This window comes from Haliotis cracherodii, unplaced genomic scaffold (assembly GCF_022045235.1).
Source record: "Haliotis cracherodii isolate W230 unplaced genomic scaffold, xgHalCrac1.p SCAF_3, whole genome shotgun sequence".
Taxonomy (NCBI): Eukaryota; Metazoa; Mollusca; class Gastropoda; order Lepetellida; family Haliotidae; genus Haliotis; species Haliotis cracherodii.
This window is the reverse complement of record NW_027266286.1, coordinates 36,844,311-36,864,100: the sequence shown is the minus strand read 5'-3', so window position 1 is coordinate 36,864,100 and position 19,790 is coordinate 36,844,311. Positions and strand designations below refer to the sequence as shown.

The following is a 19,790-nucleotide window of genomic DNA, read 5'->3' as shown; positions in this document are numbered from 1 at the left end:
TTTCACCTTCAAACAAAAACTCGTTGAAATTTTCATTCAAGGCTGATCAGAAAGTATTGGATCTCCTCATTTTCTTTCACATTATACTTCATTAAAGCTGTTTTTGATCCTGAGAAATGTTTGACATTAAATGATACAACCCCTCTAAAAGCGATTTGGTCGTTTAGAATCTCTCTACAATGTTTAAAAATACAAGATATTTGGAAGAACAAAGACAGACTATTGAAATTATATTTGTACTCAATGTAAATCTATGTCTATTGAAGACCAGTGTCCTTACTTTCCCAGGAAAGAAATATACTTTTGCCACATTAAGAAAATACATACGTAAGTCATCCAAGTAATTAACAATTTACTTAACTCAATGATGTAAATACTATCCAGTCAGCAGCTATCTTTATGAAACACATTTTCTATAAGATTTCTAAGAGTTGTGAATTTATCAAATGTATATCAAACTACATTTTGTATTTAATTTAATTGTACTCTGTGCCACAAGGCCAAAATACAGGCCATCTGTGTGTTTTTAGTATTCTCAAAACTGTTTGAAAGTATGTGATATTTTAGTTGTTTTACGGTCCTTTGTTGGCAGGATTATATTTTGATATAAGTTTCCGAATGTTCTTGTGACAAGATGACTGAAATATAAACAAAACACAGCGCTGAATACTTTCCTCAATATGATGATATGAACAAGACATATTGGAGAAAGCGTTCAGCGTTGTATTTTGTTTCAAATTGCAACGTAAAGATGTCGATGTCATTTAGGGACACACATACATGGGCCTTGTTCTGAGCATGTGTTCCCACATTTTGTGATATCTCGACATCTGAGCCATTTTTGTACTAAACATCTTAAACCTGTGTTACTTTGGGCAATAACTATCACAATAATTTCATGTGTTGTGAATTCACTGAAATATTGTTCAAGGCTTAGATACTCCAAACTTGTTCACTTGATGTTATGTTTTGTTTAAGGTTTTCTGAAAGACCCTCTGGCACTTGATGATGAGAAGATATCTGAAAAGGTAATTTCCATAGCTTCATGTCAAGGATTTGAAGTTTCACATCCAATGTAAAAACGTGTTAACTACATTTATGACTATAAATACACAATGCCATTTAGAAAGTGGTCAAATGTAACATATGTTATATTTGGGATAACACTTTCTTAGTAAAGTACAGATTCTCGTACTTTTTTGGGTTGAGTCCCGTCTGGGATTCGAACCCACACTTGTGATCTAGACTACCAGTTGTCGGACTTTCATTTTTGTGGAAGCCTCGGTGGCTGAGTGGGTTATATCGCTGACTTTGTGTGCTGGCGATTAGGTGCCTCACTCTGGCAAGTGTGGGTTCGAATCTCGGACGGGACTCAACCCAAAAAAGTACGAGAATCTGTACTTTACTAAGAAAGTGTTATCCCAAATATAACATATGTTACATTTATGACATATATAAAAATGCATATAATCGCAGAGTACAATACAGATAGGAAAGTACTTCTGTACGTTAATTGCCGCTCAATATTGTTATCATATAAATGTAAAAGCATAACCTGGGCCCAAAATATATCATAGCTTGTATCATATTGGTCATCCTCTTCTGCAAATATATTCAGAAACCAATGGATGGATAAACGGAAACCTATCATTGATGTTAATGTAATATCCCCTTCCCCTGGATATTCCAAATGTTTTGGAGAAGCCACAAGACTTAACAGATAAATCAATGGTGAAGGAAATCTTTTCCAAGTTTCTCTGCTACACCATGACATACATTCATCTTAGGTCATTTAGAGGCAGATACATAGGGAATGTTTTTGTTTCTTATCACAAGATGTCACACATTAATAAAATGTAAAGAACATGATAAAAGGTAGGTTGAATATTCTCTGAAACCACAACCCCAAACATTATTGAAATGTAAGCTAAGTTGCTAAAGTTGCACGTAGCTTCAGAGACCTGCTTTCTTATTACAAAATACATAAGCAGTTATGATGTCATATACAGTAAAGATTATCCTTAGATCCTTGCCTAAATGTGATTTAAAATTTCATGTTAAAAACATAAGCAAATATGATGTCATATACACTAAAGATTATCCTTAGATACTTGCCTAAATGTGACTTATAATTTCATGTTAAAAACATAAGCAAATATGATGTCATATGCAGTCAAGATTATCCTTAGATCCTTGCCTAAATGTGATTTATAATTTCATGTTAAAAACATAAGCAAATATGTCGTCATATACAATAAAGATTATCCTTAGATCCTTGCCTAAATGTGACTTAAAATTTCATGTTAAAAACATAAGCAAATATGTCGTCATATACAGTAAAGATTATCCTTAGATCCTTGCCTAAATGTGACTTAAAATTTCATGTTAAAAACATAATCAAATATGTCGTCATATACAGTAAAGATTATCCTTAGATCCTTGCCTAAATGTGACTTATATTTTCATGTTAAAAACATAAGCAAATATGAGTGAGTGAGTGAGTTTGGTTTAACGCTGCTTTTAACAGTATTCCAGTTATATCACGGCGTGTCAGCTTAATGTGGGAGGAAAGCCCGAAGTCATGCAGGTCTCAGATGTTTACCATTTCGGTGAAACCCACGAGCAGTGGGTATTGTGCAGACAAACCTAGAAACATAATCGGGGCGAACAGGGATTGAAAACCCACAATCATAGGTTTCTGGCGTGCCCAAGGGATGCAAATCGCAGCGCCTTAGACGACTTGGCCACGTGTGCCCCCTAAGCAAATATGATGTCATGTGTTCAGTAAAGATCATCCTTAGATCCTTGCCTAAATGTGACTTATAATTTCATGTTAAAAACATAAGCAAATATGATGTCATATACAGTAAAGATTATCCTTAGATCCTTGCCTAAATGTGACTTAAAATTACATGTTAAAAAGATAATCAAATATGATGTCATATACAGTAAAGATTATCCTTAGATCCTTGCCTAAATGTGACATATAATTTCTTGTTAAGATCATAAGCAAATATGATGTCATATGCAGTAAAGATTATCCTTAGATCCTTGCCTAAATGTGACTTAAAATTTCATGTTAAAAACAAAAGCAAATATGATGTCATATACAATAAAGATTATCCTTAGATCCTTGCCTTATTGTGACTTAAAATTTCATGTTAAAAACATAAGCAAGTATAGCTACAAAGCAGCAATGGCGGGCTCCAAGCTATACTGTGCACAAACGTCCATGTTCGAATCCTCAAAGGGTTTCCTTTTACCAAATCCCTCAAATGTAGGCACCACTTGTAGGGTATCGCCGCTACGAAATTGTCGTGTGCCGGCATGTCCAAGTCTGTTCTTACCCCATTTCCGACCTCGGACATGTTTGAATCCATTAAGGGTTTGCTTGTACCAATTCCGTAACAAAATAGTCACCGGAAATCGCCACAACGAAATTGGCGTGTTTCAGGGGTGTCCCAAATAATAATCAAATATTACCACCATAGGTGTTACTTTTAGCATGCAACCAAGAACAAACAATAAGATGCATATGGCACACTAACTTCATGAACACTTTCAATAGTTTCTGTGGGGAACCTTACAAGATATGATCATTAAAGTAAAGTTTCGGTGATCAAAATCAAATGATCAAAATCAAAATCCAATAGGTCTGTCGATATAAAAGATATCCAAAATCGGTTAACAGAGTTCGATGTAATACGTATGGAGACCATTCTCAGAAAGTGTGAAAATATTTCATGCAATTGATTCAGAGCAGTATGCATTTAAAGACAGGTACCCAAAAGACAATGTTAAAACCTTGAATCCAATATGGCTGCCAAACCACGTGACCAATGACCAAAGTCAAAGAACATAAAATGTCAAGCACCCAAAGCAGAAGACACATCTAAAGTTTGAAAGTAATTGGACAAGCGGTTGCGAAGCAATAGGGCAAAATATAGCTTTAAAAATTGATAATTTTTTCAGTTATCTGCCCTTGGTCTTTGGGCCTACGGCCTTGGAATTTGTGTGGTATCTGGTACGTAAGTACCTGGATACACATACAAAATGTGAATGGAATTGAGACAGTGGTTATCATGCTAGCTCTGGTACAAAATCGGCGGAATAATAATAATATTAAATCAAACGATAGCACTGGGACTCTTCAGCTTTTCAGCTTGGTGACTCTGAACCAGACTGTAACCTGTTTCCGACCCTCTCCATGTTCGAATCCTCAAATGGTTTGCCTGTACCAACGCCGTCAAATGTAATGAACCGCTTGTCAGACATCACCACATGTGTCCCAGTGTGTTCTTAACCCATTTCCGACCTCGAATCCTCATGTTCTAATCCTCAAAGGGTTTGCTTGTACCAACTCCGTCAAAAGATAGTCACCGTTTGCAGGACATCACTGCTATGAAATTGGTGTGTGCCAGAGTTAACCAGAGTGTTCTAAACCCTTTTACCACCCAGACAATGTTCGAATCCCGATAATCACCTCTTGAGACAAACATGGGTTGTTGAAGACAAATTCTAACCCTCATCTTCAAGGGTAGTATACATACTGCAAAAGTAGTATAGGTAATAGGGGTTCTGCCACAACTCCACTGGAGCCGGATTTATATACCTATACTGCTACAGGTGGCATTTTTTATGCCAAAATGATTATGCGATTTAACGATAGTCATGAGATTAAGTTAAATTGACTCTAGCTCACCAATACCTGGCGCCAATCATTTCTTTAGATGAGCCTAAATGGTAATAAAAATATTCTTCATTATTTTTATCGATAAAGCGATATTCAACATTTTTATTAAGTTCTTCGTTCATTTTACTAGGAGACCAGACTATATAACTACACTCTTCTTGGAAATTGATAAGAAACAATTGATAACCGTATTTGGTTGGTTTGCCATCACTGATATAATAAAAACCTTGTGGTAATTCTCTCCATTTAATAGCTTTTTCGATCTCCATTATTATATATATTCATGTAAGCATTTGTCTAAATGTGATCAAACGATAGTAAGCAATCTATTTTTAATCTCCAACCAGTTCTTTGGTTTTGGCACGGAATAATTGACGCGCTTGTTGCCTCCCCTGTTCTATGAACTTTTTTTTCTCATCCTCGCTAATACCACTGGTCTTACGAGATTTTGATCGAATCTCCTGCTTCATTTCGTTGTATTTGGTGAGTTCCGACAGCACTAAATGAAACTCATCCTCGGATATCTTACAATCGACCATTGCTGTCGAAATATGACAATGCTGTTAAACTTTGCTTCGGCGAGTATCCGAATACTATCATGTTTTAATGCTTTGTTTTGCAACCTACGAGAAATGAATTTTATCTCTATTCCTGCCAGTCTCGAGACTCCAGCGGCTATTTCCATGCCGAGCACGATAGGCGCAGCGATTATAGTTGATAGTAAACCGACACCAGCTACACCGAGTCCCATGCCAGCTGCTACAAGCACGGTGTCAACTCCATCCAGAGCATTCACGGCTCTGCGATACTTTTTATACAATCCAAGTCTCAACTCCCTATCCTTCTCTATTCGATGTTTTATGTCGCTTATTTGATGTAATCGAAATCCATCAACAGTTTCCATCAACATTACCTCATCGAGCGCTGGATATAAACTCATAGTGTATATTACGAATATATAATAGTGTTTAATTGGTCTTGCTTAAATGTTTTGAGAGTATACATCAACCTTATCAAATGTATATTATACGGCAAGAATATCTTAGTAAGAGAAATACTACCACTTTTAATAATTTGGACCCCCTCGAGGGTTGCAACGGGTGATGCTCCGATATGAATAATACTGCAATGTTGACGCTCGTGTTTCTTGAGCCATTTAATCGATAGACCTGGTAATATTTCGAAGGCATCTTCCGGTACATCTCCGAACAAGACTTCAATAATAAGCGTAGAAATATTAAGTATTGCACTCAAGTTAACTTTAATATCATCAAATTCTGTAACCAAATTTAAACTAACATTTTTTAAGGCCGGACGACTATATAACATATGACCTGAGTTTTCTGGCAGGGGAGAGACTAACACACTTTTTCGTTTTGACGGGATATAAGCCGCGAGTACGATGCCACTATTTATTATCTTAGTTAAATTATGTCCCTTACCCATCATAACATAAGGTGGGGTAATGACGATATTCAATAGCCACTCGATGTTTGCTTCGACCATAGTCCATTTATTCTCACTGTTGCGAGTAATATTGTACGAAGTGTTTTTAAGGAGTCTTCTAACATCGACATCGCTTAAATCTTCTAGATTACCCGTGAATGTAACTTCTTTCCGCTTGTATACATTATCGTGTAAGTGTAAAGCGTATAACTTACCATCGGTACTGGGTTTATCAAATCCTTCTGTGTCTCCGAGATCGGAAAGCGCAATTGTATTACATTGTCTGAGCGTTCCAGGGCCTGATGCATCAACCATTATTTGTAATATGGAGTGTTACACTTAAGTATCCTATATGTACAGGTTGGTGTTTTACATCTAATACAGAAATTTTGAGGTCTGAAATAATACCCAGCTTTAATTTTTTATATTGTAATGTTGAGAAAGATTCCGTTCTGCCACTATTGTATTTTTCATTTTTTACTGGAATAGATCTGAGCAGAGTTGAAGGACTTTCTAGTTGAATATTATCCGTCGTGCTTATTTGATCAAGATGGATGCAAAACTCTTTATAGGGAACTAAATCGGGTAATGTATCTCGGATCCATGTATTGTTATGTTGGGTTTTATAGGTTCGTCGTCGAGTGTAAATCCAAGTTTAGGTACTAAGTTAACGGAAATAATTACACTTTTTTCTCCAGTGTTTAAATTCAGCATCCCATTCGACTCATTTTGTGTGAGACTCATTCCATTAGGCTTAAAAACTTCATCATTGAGTTGAGTGAGCATACGCTGTAATACCCATCAGGTATAATAATGGATTTGTCAATAATATATCTTTCATTTATTATTAATATCAAATTATTTTCTTTCGTAGCATTTGTATTGGTCCACAGCGGGTAATACATTACATCTCATAGAGCGACTTCGAGTTGTCCATCCGAGTTATCGATAGTACGAAGCTGTTCAATAGACTGACCATTTGTTATTCCCGGGAGTGTAACATACATATTAAATATACAATGATACTATATCATAACTTAAATATGGAATCAACCATTATTTATAATATGTAGTGTTACACTTAAGTAACCCATAGGTTGGTGTTTTACACCTAATACAGAAATTTTAAGGTCTGAAATAATACCCCGCTTTAATTTTTTATATTGTAATGTTGAGAAAGATTCCGTTCTACCGCTATTATATTTTTCATCTTTCACTGGAACACATCTGAGTAGAGTTGAAGGACTTTCTAGTTGAATATTATCCGTCGTGCTTATTTGATCAAGATGGATGCACAACTCTTTATAGGGAACTAAATCGGGTAATTTAACCCCCTGATCTGATGTCTTGTATATTGTGCCAATTAAGCGTGCAAATCCAAGTGTAATAGATAAGTCCAATAAAATCATTGCATGCTTTTCTCCAGTGTCTAATTTCAGTAACCCATTCGACTCATTTTGTGTGAGACTAATTCCATTAGGCTTAAAAATTTCATCATTGAGTGAGCATACGCTGTAATTCCCATCAGGTATAGTAATTATTTCGGGAATACTGACTCCATCAGCTATATGTATCTTATTATTTCGTTTCGCAGCACTTATATTGGCCCACCGTGGGTAATACGTTACATCGCATAGAGCTACTTCGAGTTGTCCATCCGAGTTATAGATAGTATGAAGCAGTTCAATAGACTGACCATTTGTTATTCCCGGGAGTGTAACATACATATTAAATATACAATGATACTATATCATAACTTAAATATGAAATCAACTTACATTACTAATGAATCTATTATAGTAACTGCCTCTGGTGCTGAATTTTTCATTAATTTCCCCGATATCTTTGGAAAGTACAGGGTCACAGCAACTAGCGATAAAATGGTGCACGATTGGTTTCACAATCCGATGCAATTTTGGCAGAATCAGTTAAACTTTGCCATATGGTGTGCCACAACGGGATGTGGCGTATCTCTTTATGCTCCAGGATTTGAACTGAATAAGTCTGTTATAACATTTCACATGTACTATCAGATTAGACGTATACTGAAAGAAATTAGTGCTCGATTACCGCAGGATCGAGTGTGGAATTCCACAAATAATAATTATGATAGGTCCGCGTATGAGCGTGTTTGTCAGGAATTTAATGTTTCTATGAGTAAAGATTGGCGTATTATAGGAGCAAACCATGGCCTAGGTGTTCCTTGCACAGAGGAAGAAATATCTGTCAAAGAAGAAAGCGATTATGTATATAAAGAACTTAATAAACTTCATGTTAATTTTGGTAAGTTGGAGCATACCAGCAAACTTTACTCAAGAATGTATGATCATCATCTAAAAACCGGTGATTACTATAAAGGCTGGGAACTTTATAGTAACGATTGGAGGTGGGATATTATGAGTTTTAAGAGTGGTTTAATTTATATTGTTACAAATTTTTTACAAATGAACGATACCGCAAACGCTTGGAATGAATTTGTTAATGATAAAACGGAAAATAATTTTACTAACCCAGGATTTGTAAGATTTAATGAATCGATAAGAACTTATGTATGGGCAATTCTCGTTGCACAATCGCAAACACGAACGTCCATTATCGGTTCTGGGACGGCGCTCGATGTGCAAAAACAGTTTGTCGCAAACGTGGAGGACGCCATTAATTCACCAGTTGACATACCATCGTCTATAAAGCGTTTTCAAGATGTATTACAGTACGCTCAATCCAAAGTGGACTTTGTTTATGCGCCGGGATTATACATGTCTCCGAGTAATATGGAACTTAAGATCGGTCAAGTGATAGGCTATAATAATAAAATTGTTATTGCTACCGATCAACAAAAAACAGGTATGAATTCAGATATGAATGTCGAATTAATAATGCAAACAATCACAAGCGAAAAGGGAATAGTCAAGCCACAAACACCACATGTTTCACAACCATCTACTATCGCACAACCACAAGTGTCACCGCATATTGCAGCTAAAAATCAACAACATATTGATGAAAAAACAGCGCTTGTATTAGGTGGAGTTGCGGTTGGTGTACTCATGATTTGGTTAAATAGTTCTTAATGAACTGATTTGGTTAAATAGTTCTTAGCGGATACATACAACAGCCCTGCGATTGCTACGATCAGTACCCACAAGTTTTGACTAAGCTAAGTGGTGGTCTTAGCTAATAAATTCAATAGCCAGGAAACAACACTCCCTATTATACCGGGAAGTGCGGCCGCGGCTTTCTCATCGAGCTTTCCCAGTGCTGAACCTAATGCTTTTAAATGCTTTTTTATCCACTCTTTTATACCATCTGACGTAGGAGGAGATCCGCCACCACCTGTACCACCTGTGCCACCGGTTAACGCGAGAGTCAAAGTCGATATAATAAATCCCAACGCTGTTAAAATACTGGCAATTGTTATTCCCTGTTCTCTGAACAATGTTTTAATTTTATCGGCCAGTGTAGTGTCATCGTTGAGGTCTTGATCGATCTTTCGTCGTCTAAGTTACGCAATCTTTCCGCTTCACGGCGTCTACTGAACTCATCGCCCGCCTGTTCAAGTTTTGTTTTCTCGTAATCTATATTCTTGTCGATTTCGGATATCTCGGCTGTATTATTCATGAGTTCTCCCCGCATTGTTCGCATTGCCTTGTCAAGACCTCGTAATTCCCTAATAATAAACTCCGAGGATGGTACACTGGCAGTGGAATTATCGTAATAGGTATCTAAGATTTCTCCGAGTCCGTCAGAGCCCACCATGGAGGAAGCTTCCAAATTATCTATGTTGTTACCGAGTTCTTCCCACACAGTCCTAAGAACCTTAGTAGTCTTCGCGGAAAGATGCGAGTAGTCCACAAAACCTAATTTATCACGAACAGTGCTGATACCGTGTTTACCAGCTATCGTAGACAAGGCTGGGGCTTACGAGTACGATAATGCACAAGATCAATATCCGGTTTGCCACGCAGTCGCAATATTCCTTTACTATCTATCTCAAACTTTGAATAGTCACGACCAATAGGGGTATCTTTAAAGGTATCGTAATAATCATCAAAGGCTGGTTTCAAAAGTTCATCATTTACGGTTGGGTTCAAAAGTTCATCGTTAAGATTCATAAAGCTGGTTTCATCAGTATCTTCGATTTGATTCTGGTTATCAAAGTCATCAAAGGTATCTAGATCAAAATCATCCATTTTTATATTAAACATAGGGTACATGTTTTCAATATAACAATGTCTTCGCAATACGGACGCAAGTTAAACCCACAACGTACACTTCGAGATCCATTATGGGTCAAAGCAATTCGTCAGTCTGTAACTATAACTAATAACCCTAGTACCATCGATCAGAATCAAACGCTTCTGGTTCGCTTTCCTAATCTCGGCGCACACGATGTGTTAGTTCCGGGAACTGTCCGACTAGCATTTACGATTGGTTTGACTTCTACCGACGTTAACAGGGAGCCCGTTCAGAACATAGGTCGTGCTATTGTTAAGAAAATCGCCATTAAAATTAGCGGTAATGAAGTTTTGAGTATCGACGATAGCGATGTATACTATTGTTACATGGATCTCTGGAGAACGGATAAAGAGCGGGAAAACTTACAGTACCAAGGTATTTGTAATAAGAACACATTGAGACTGCGCGTGGGCGCTGATAATGGTGATAATACCGTCGTAAAAGATAAGGCCGTTGCCGACGCATTAGGTAACCAATTCTATATTCCCCTAGACTTTGAATTACTAGATTCCCACATGCCCTTTTATCAAGCATCCCTAGGCGATAGGTTAGAATACGAACTCACTTTTAATGACTACGGTAGAGTAATCAGAGCTGGTGAAGATGCCAGCTATTCCATTGACATTATCTCGCTGGAGTATGATATGATAACGGATCCCGAATTAGCCAGACAAATTCGTAACCATTATACCGGAAGTTTAGCCATTTTGTACGATCGCGTGCTGAGACACCGAAAGATCACGAGGGACAGAAAAGATACGATGTGGAATATCAATCTAAACGTCCCCACTAGGTCGTTGAAGGGTATTTAATGTTGTTCAAGGACCCCTCCGATGCATTTAAAAGAAATACCGAGAAGTTCTACAATCCCAAGATTACAAAAGTAGAATTGACTATCGAGGGCATTCCTAATCAACTATATAGCCAAGAAATGCTAGCGTATCACTAGTGGGATGAGATTAAAAAACTTCCTTCTATAAAACATTCCCCGGAAGTTATCGCGGTCGTGAAAGATCTGTCTCTCGGGAGTGTATCGATGGGTGAATACCTCACCACTAAGTACGCGCTATGGCTCGACATGCGAACAACGGACGATGACCAACTACACGTCAGTGGGAGGAGAATAGAAAATGCTAGCGAGGGTGTCACCATACAGATAACGAAGCTCAAGGAAACAGCTGGTAAATTAAACATATATTTGTACGTGATTATGTATGCGCAACTTAATATACAGAATGGAAGATTTGTGCAAGCAATCTATTAATGATCTTTTACCTAAAGATGCGCACTGCGCTATCATATGCGGGCAAATGGGCTGTGGAAAACCAGCTTTTATTCTAGATATTTTAGAAAGTCATTATCGGGACATTTTCGAACATATTATTATTCTGTGCCCGACTATAAGCATTAATAAAACATACTTATCGAGAGATTGGGTAATGAATGACGACGGGGTACACAGAGTCGATCCAGGCGGTCGTTTACAAGACTGTTTACGAGTATGTCACGAAAAATACAAAGGCGAATCAACCCTTTTCGTAATAGACGACTGCAGCGCTAGTAAAGAACTCACAAAAAAGAAAGATATGCTTTCGTATTTAGCATTCTCCGGTCGGCATACTCAACATAGCGTTTGGGTACTTACTCAAAAATACAACTCTGTCCTGAAAGATCTCAGAGAGCAGACCAAATGGGTAGCACTCTTTCATTGCAAAGATCAAGATTCATTCGTGGAATGTTTACGCGAAAATGATGTCATTTATGCCAAACCCGAACGAGATAAAGTCAGAAAACTGTTAGCGGCAACGAAGCACTGTAAACTCGTATTAAAAACCGATCAACCAGCTGCTTATGCAATTGCTTAGCAAAATGTAGCAAATTGTAGAAAAAATTTAGCAAATGTTGCAAAATTATAGCAAATATAGCAAAATTATAGCAAAAATACGATAAATTGAACATTAGCGGTTAATATGACATAAAATGTGGTTCGAAATCATCATTCTTTCGCAACAGTTCATTATTACGGGTTGTTTTGGATATGTCATATTATATTATGTTAGACTTAAATATCTCCTTAGGTATTACATTATGGAATGCGACGAACTCATCAAACAAATGCTCAAAGAATCTGAGCCTGATCAAAATGTAGATAAATCTTAAGATAAACATAGAGAAAGACTTGCGGCTTTGGTAGCTGGTGGAAAATGTTCTCAGTATTTTGGGGAAAATTATACCATCGAAAAAATTGATAACATGACCGACGAAGAGATTAAAAAACTGTACGCGCGTTATGAGTCTAGACTGGGAGCTACCATGACTAAAACGATAGGGTCGGCTATATTACAACTATACACAGTCGTAGCTAGTACGTTTCTCCCTATCCCGGCAGAACATCGCATGTATTTATGCGAATCTCTAGAGAAAGACCCATTCATCGAACACGCTATAAGCGCAGTGAGCTGTGAGTTTTATCATAGATACGGAATGTTCTTAGCTCCGTTCACCACAGCTTTAATAACGGCTAGGTATTGTCAATTTAAACATACATGCCCACTTAATAATATAAAGAACAAAGTTCAAATAAATAATGGAGACTCAACAGACATCACAGATTGTGAACGAAGCTGCACAACAGATTTCGGAAACGCAACAACATGTGAACGAGGAACAACTAGTGAATGAGGAACCACCACAACAAACACAAAAACAACCCAGAGTTACTAAGAACCCCAAAAAAATAGCTGCAGGAAGGAAGGGAGGACTGGCACGCAAAGCGAAATTAATTAATAATTCAAATATTAATCCGATTAAAACATGGGCACTAGTAGGAGTTGCTGGTATAGCGGCTGTATGGTTCTTTTATAAGACCGGAGAAGAGAAAACGTCACCCCCAATGCAACAACAAGTTCAATTAGAGGTTAGCCCCCATATAATGCTATAAGAAGCATGACTACTCCAGCTACAGACGGTAGAATGTTGGTAAACGCAACGTATCATTCAGCGGTGGTCACTGGCTTGGCCATTGTCTATGCTCGTATGGCTAAAATGATTACTAAAGCCACACCTCCCAAGCTAGATTTTGAAAGTTATGATATTAGTATGTCCGTTCTTCATATTGGATTATCTATGGCAACGAAGGATATGCTCATCAAACAAGGGCTTATCCCGGAAGACATAATGAAGTAATTAAACATTTGAATATATTATATTCATAGAAACATTTGAATATTTAATATTATTAAACATATGGCAACAACTGCGATGATGGTCGGTGGAGCTATTGTTAATGCTCTAGCTTTTTTCGGGGAGTAATTATTTATTTTCTAGTATGAGGGAATCAAACGCTAAAGAAGTTGAAGAGGAGCGTAAACGACATAACAATGCTTTAGAACAACTCCATCAGCCCAGTCACAATATACGCGGCAGAGAATGAAGAGATTAGACTTTATTCATGAAAAACTGCTTAAGGAAGGACATTCAAATCAAACGTTTAAGGATGTTAAATCTGCCATGCACAAATACTTCCTCGTTTATGTGAAAAAAACTCGACCCAATGCCGAGACCAACAATGAGTCAGTTTTATACACCGTCAGAGGAACAAAAGAACCGCGAGGTCACATTTGTGATTATTGGGTTATCTGCTGTATTGATTTTCAGCTATATGACTACTCATAAATAACCACAGCTGTGGCTATGCATAAACCATGACCTAGTTAGCTAATCTATAAATAGCGTTGGCTGACTGCCTAATCAATAGTGTAGATGTGATTTGTATTTAGACAAATGATATGATAGATGTATAAACCATGAATAATTGCAAATTTACACTCATGGGTAAGAAGACTCTATGTAACCGACGCTGTGTTGAAATTTATGGCCTAATATGTGGTCTACGTGGATATTCTCGAATGAGATAGAGCTGAATTGATCGCTTTACTAGATAATGATGATGATGTTGATGATAATATTCAACTACAACAAGAATTAATATTTGTACCCACATCCGCCGGCGTTGGTAAATATCTAAGAGGTTGGAAGATGGATATTAATTCCAAAATGGATGTTAACGATATTAAGCCCATCATATGGAGTAAAATTAACGAGGAGTTAGATGATTTACATAGTATAAAATACCAGCTGACGATTAAAATGTTATTGAGTAAAAGTAACACAGACGATAGCACCGAATATACTGAACCATATTTCCGTAGCAATCAAGAAGTTACAACCGAATCCGATACTATAAATGCATCATTAGATACATAAATTCAGAGGATACAGGAAACTTTAGAACGTTGGACTAATAGAGGTTCGGGTTTGGGGTGTGGATAAGATCGATAGTTTATATTTATATATAGCAAATTATATGCCTTTCAAAGGTGGATCTTATATAGATTTACCCCCGTATTATAAGAAGAAAAAAGCCATAATTAACGTAAAAAATAAATCCAATGACTGTTTAAGAATGATGATAAGATCTGCATTGTTCCCCGTAGATTCTAAAATTGCAAATAGACCTTCTAGCTATCCCCAAAACGATGGACTCAACTTCGATGGTATAAACGAACCTACACCAATATCACAAATTGATAAGGTGGAAAAGCAAAATAATTTAGCTATAAATGTTTTCTAAAGGAATTGTTGTACACAGGATAAGCTCCACTCCGGAACATATCCCCAGAATCAATTCATTTCTGATCGAAAAAGATGGAAAATATCATTAAACATGGATAAAGAGTTTAAACAGGCTATTATACGATGAAACTAAATATAAGGGAAAGAAATATTTCTGCGAAAGATGCCTACATGGGTACAGCAGACAAGATCTATTAGAAGCGCATAAAGAAGACTGCAGAGGTGTTGGACAGACCGCTATCAGGATCGATATGCCTAAAGAGGAAAAAATATATTAAAATTTGAACATTATTGCAATCAAATGCCAGTACTGTACGTAATTTACGCCGACTTCGAAGCTCTTATCAAACCCATAGAAAATAATCAAGATAATAATACGTACAAAACTCAAGAACATATTCCTTGTGGGTTTGGATATATAGTTGTAAGGTATGATGGGAAAACAAACACTCCCGTGATTTACAGAGGTCCTGATGCAGCGGGAAAGTTCCTAGAATATCTACAAAATGAAGAGAGAATAATCAGGGAAAAATTGTTGCGTAAGAAACCCATGTGTATGACGAGGGATGATTGGAGGGCCCATAAGAGTCAAAGAGTTGTCACGTTTGTAATAAACCCTTGAATGGGGATTCCATAAGAGATCATTGTCATGTCACGGGTAATTATCGGGGAGCCGCGCATAACGAGTGTAACTTGAAACTAAAAATGAATTCTCAAACAATACCCATCCCCGTTGTGTTTCATAACCTTAGGGGATACGATTCACATCTCATTATGCAAGCTATCTCAAAGACCGACGGCGGTTTAACGTGCATTCCTAGCAATATGGAAAAATACATATCGCTCTCGTTGACTAAACCTATACATTATAGGGACAAGGATGGGAAATCTAGAATAAAGCAAAGTAATGGGCTTAGATTCATAGACTCCGTACAGTTTCTGTTATCTTCCCTGGACAATTTAGCTAATGCGAACAATCCCGATGACTTTGCGATAACAAATCAATATACCGATAAGATAACTCGTCATTTGTTGCTGAGAAAAGGTGTATATCCTTATGAATATATGGATGATTGGTCTAGATTCGATGAAACTGAATTACCACCCCTCGAATCATTCTATAGTAACTTAACAGAATCTATAATTATGAACACGCTCTGACGGTCTGGGATAAATTAGGTTGTAAAAATTTAGGCGATTATCACGATCTGTACTTAAAAACCGATGTACTGTTACTCGCCGATATATTCGAGATATTTAGAAAGACATGTTTAAAACAATACGGCTTGGACCCGGCATGGTACTATTCCAGTCCCGGACTATCGTGGGATGCATTGTTGAAGAAGACCGGTGTAGAACTAAAACTACTCACAGATATGCACTTGTTTATTGAGAAAGGATTAAGAGGGGGTATATCGATGGCAGCGAAAAGGTATTCTAAGGCTAATAATAAATTAGTGGAAGGATACGATCAGAGTAAACCCGACACGCATATATTATATCTCGACGCCAACAATTTGTAGGGATGGGCTATAAATCAACCTTTACCCACGGGTGGTTTTGAGTGGGTCGATGATATCGATGCGAATGATGCGAATAAAGGGTACATACTAGAAGTTGACTTGGAATATCCAAGTTCGTTTCATAAAGACCATAACAGTTATCCGCTAGTTCCCGAAAGATTAATGGTTAATAAAGATTGGATGTCGGAATATCAACGCTCCTTGATGGGTAATACTAGGTTAGCTAACATAGAAAAACTCGTACCAAATTTGATGGATAAGACAAAATATATAGTTCACTACAGAAATCTCCAGTTGTATCTATCGTTAGGTATGAAACTTAAGAAAATACACAGAGTTCTAAAGTTTGATCAAAGCCGTTGGATGGAGCCCTATATAAGGCTGAACACAGATTTAAGAAAGATAGCTACCAGCGATTTCGAAAAGAATCTGTATAAGCTCATGAATAACTCAGTATTTGGTAAAACTATGGAGAATCTAAGGAAGCGTGTTGATGTTAAATTAGTCAGATCTAATGAGGAAGAAAGACTCAGGAAACTTATAGCCAGTCCGGCTTTTAACAGAAGCAAGATATTCGATAACGACTTAGCCGCGTTGCATATGCAGAAGAGTAATATAAAATTCAACAGACCGGTGTACGTCGGTATGAGTATTCTCGACTTGTCAAAACACTTAATGTATGACTTTTATTACAACAAACTTAAGAAGCAATACGGCGATAGATGTGAGGTGTTATATACCGACACAGATTCTTTGTTGATGGAAATACAAACCGAGGATGTGTATAAAGATATGGCAGAAAAAATAGATATGTACGACACGAGCGATTACCCTAAAGATAATCCACTGCACAGCGTAGTAAATAAAAAGGTATTAGGTAAGATGAAGGATGAATGTGCTGGGACCCCTATAGCGGAGTATGTGGGATTAAGACCTAAGATGTATTCTATAAAGAAGTCTGATAATGGGGAGATAAGAAAAGCTAAGGGCGTTAAGAAGTATGTTTTAAAAAAGCATATCAAACACGAACAGTATAAAGAATCATTATTCAACGGTAGAACGTTCAAACACGAGATGAACTCTTTAAGAAGTTACAATCATAGGATATATGGATTAAGAATGAACAAGACATCATTATCCCCCTTAGATACAAAGAGATGGATTGATAATGATAGTGTAACTACCTATGCTTATGGTTATGGTAATAATACCGTACCGTTGGGAACTATGAACAACTCTTCTCGTACAAATGCCCTACCCGGTCCATCTTGAAGATAATAAAGAATAGGCTCTCCTTCTTTCATAACCAATCGACTAATGTTGTATGTCTTAAGGGACCATATGGGATCGGTTTCGTGACGTAGGCCTCCCTCGAGTTCACCGGGCTGATATAAATATCTTACCCTTACTCTATCCGGAAGTTTTCGTTCTTTGCCTCTCCTCGGTGCTGAAGATTCAGAAGTCACGGATTTCATTTTAATCGCATCGGATGGTTTCTTCCCTATTAATCTCGTTACTTCATTATTCAGCGCTGATACATCAGCTGATAATCGTGTCACCCATTCGGTTGATCTCAATCGCTCGGATTTCATTTCGATCCCATACTGATAGCCAAACAAACGTTCCGCTAATGTCCTGTTAAATCTTTCGACGATAGCTTGACTGCGGTGGGCCTCTCTTTCACCACGGACGATTTCGACATCGTGCTTTGTTAACAGTTTAGTTACCAATCCCATAAACTCGCGACCGGGATCTACTTGAAATAGCTTAGGCCATTTTAGCGGTCCGCGTTTATATATGCGGCTCAGTGCATAAGCTACCTCTGTTGAATCTTTCGAGGTTAATGGCTCAGCCTCTTTGTATCGACTAGCCACATCCACTACCGTTATTTATACGTTTTGCGTTTTACCTTATCATGGGGAAGAAACAAGAGGTCAGCCTGATGAACTTCATTCGTTGTAGTGGCGGTCGGGTAGCCTAGTGGTTAAAGCGTTCGCTCGTCACGCCGAAGATTCCCAACATGGGTACAATGTGTGAAGCCCATTTCTGGTGTCCCCCGCCGTGATATTGCTGGAATATTGCTAAAAGCGACGTAAAATCAAACTCACTAACTCACTCATTCGAATATCAAACTTCTTCCTCGGTATATAACGCGGTGCCGGTAAATATATTTGCCACATCGCTTGTTTCTTAAACCAATCCTTGGCCACATCTTTAGATACCTAAGCCACGGTGGCTAATTTTTTTATTGCTCCTACACCTTTCCAATATCCTCGTGGGCTATAGTAAATTTTATTCATTATTAATTAATATTGATGTTTCATTTAATACAACTCATGACTATCGTTGAATCGCATATTCATTTACGCATAAAAAATGCCCCCTGTAGTAGCAGTATATGTGTATAAATCCAGCTCCAGTGGGGTTGCAGCAGAACCCCTATTACCTATACTACTGCAAAAGACACTTGACGGTCAAAGGGAAATAACCGCAGGTTGTCTGAACGATGTATTCGGTATTTTGTCAATATTACCACCAAGCGGTGTTACTTTTAGCATGCAACCAAGAACAAAAGATGAGGTTCATATGTCCGACTAACTTCATGTGAACTTTCAATAGTTTCTGTGGAGAACCTTACAAGATATGATCTTTATATAAAGTAAAATTTCGGTGAAAGAAATCATCAAATCCAAATCAAACACAGCCGTCACTAAGACAGATATCCAAAAACGGCTAACAGAGTTTGGTGTGTTATGTGTGGAGACAATTCTCAGAAAGTTTGAAATGATTTCATGCAGTGGATTCAGAGGAGATAGTATTTGAAGACAGGTACCAAAAAAACCCAGTGAAAACCTTGAATCCAATATGGCAGCAACTGAAAAAGATATCCCAAATCGGCTAACAGAGTTTGATGTGATATGTATTGAGACAGTACTCAGAAAGTTTGGATGCATTTCATGCATTGGATTCAGAGGAGATAGGATTTGAAGACAGGTACCCCCAAAACCCTGTAAAAACTTTGAATCCAATATGGCTGCCAAAGCACATGACCAATGACCAAGATCAAAGAACAGAAAATGTTAAGCACCCAAAGCAGCAGACATGTGTAAAGTTTGAAAGTAATCGGACGAGCGGTTGCGGAGCAATAAGGCGAAATATATCTTCAAAAAAACCTTGTTTTTCAGTTATCTGCCCTTGGCCATTGGGCCTACGGCCTTGGAATTTTTGTGGTATCTGGTACCTAAGAACTTGCCCAC

General features: G+C 37.5%; 1 protein-coding gene across 1 annotated transcript in view; it reads left to right on the top strand.

Moving 5' to 3' along the window:
* The window catches only part of LOC139474145 (EF-hand calcium-binding domain-containing protein 6-like), a 538,680-nt gene that overhangs the window by 32,986 nt on the left and 485,904 nt on the right, over positions 1-19,790 (top strand). The window contains exon 2 of the mRNA XM_071257029.1: positions 979-1,028. Coding sequence (XP_071113130.1) covers positions 979-1,028 — 50 coding nt within the window. The remainder of the gene's footprint in view (positions 1-978; positions 1,029-19,790) is intronic.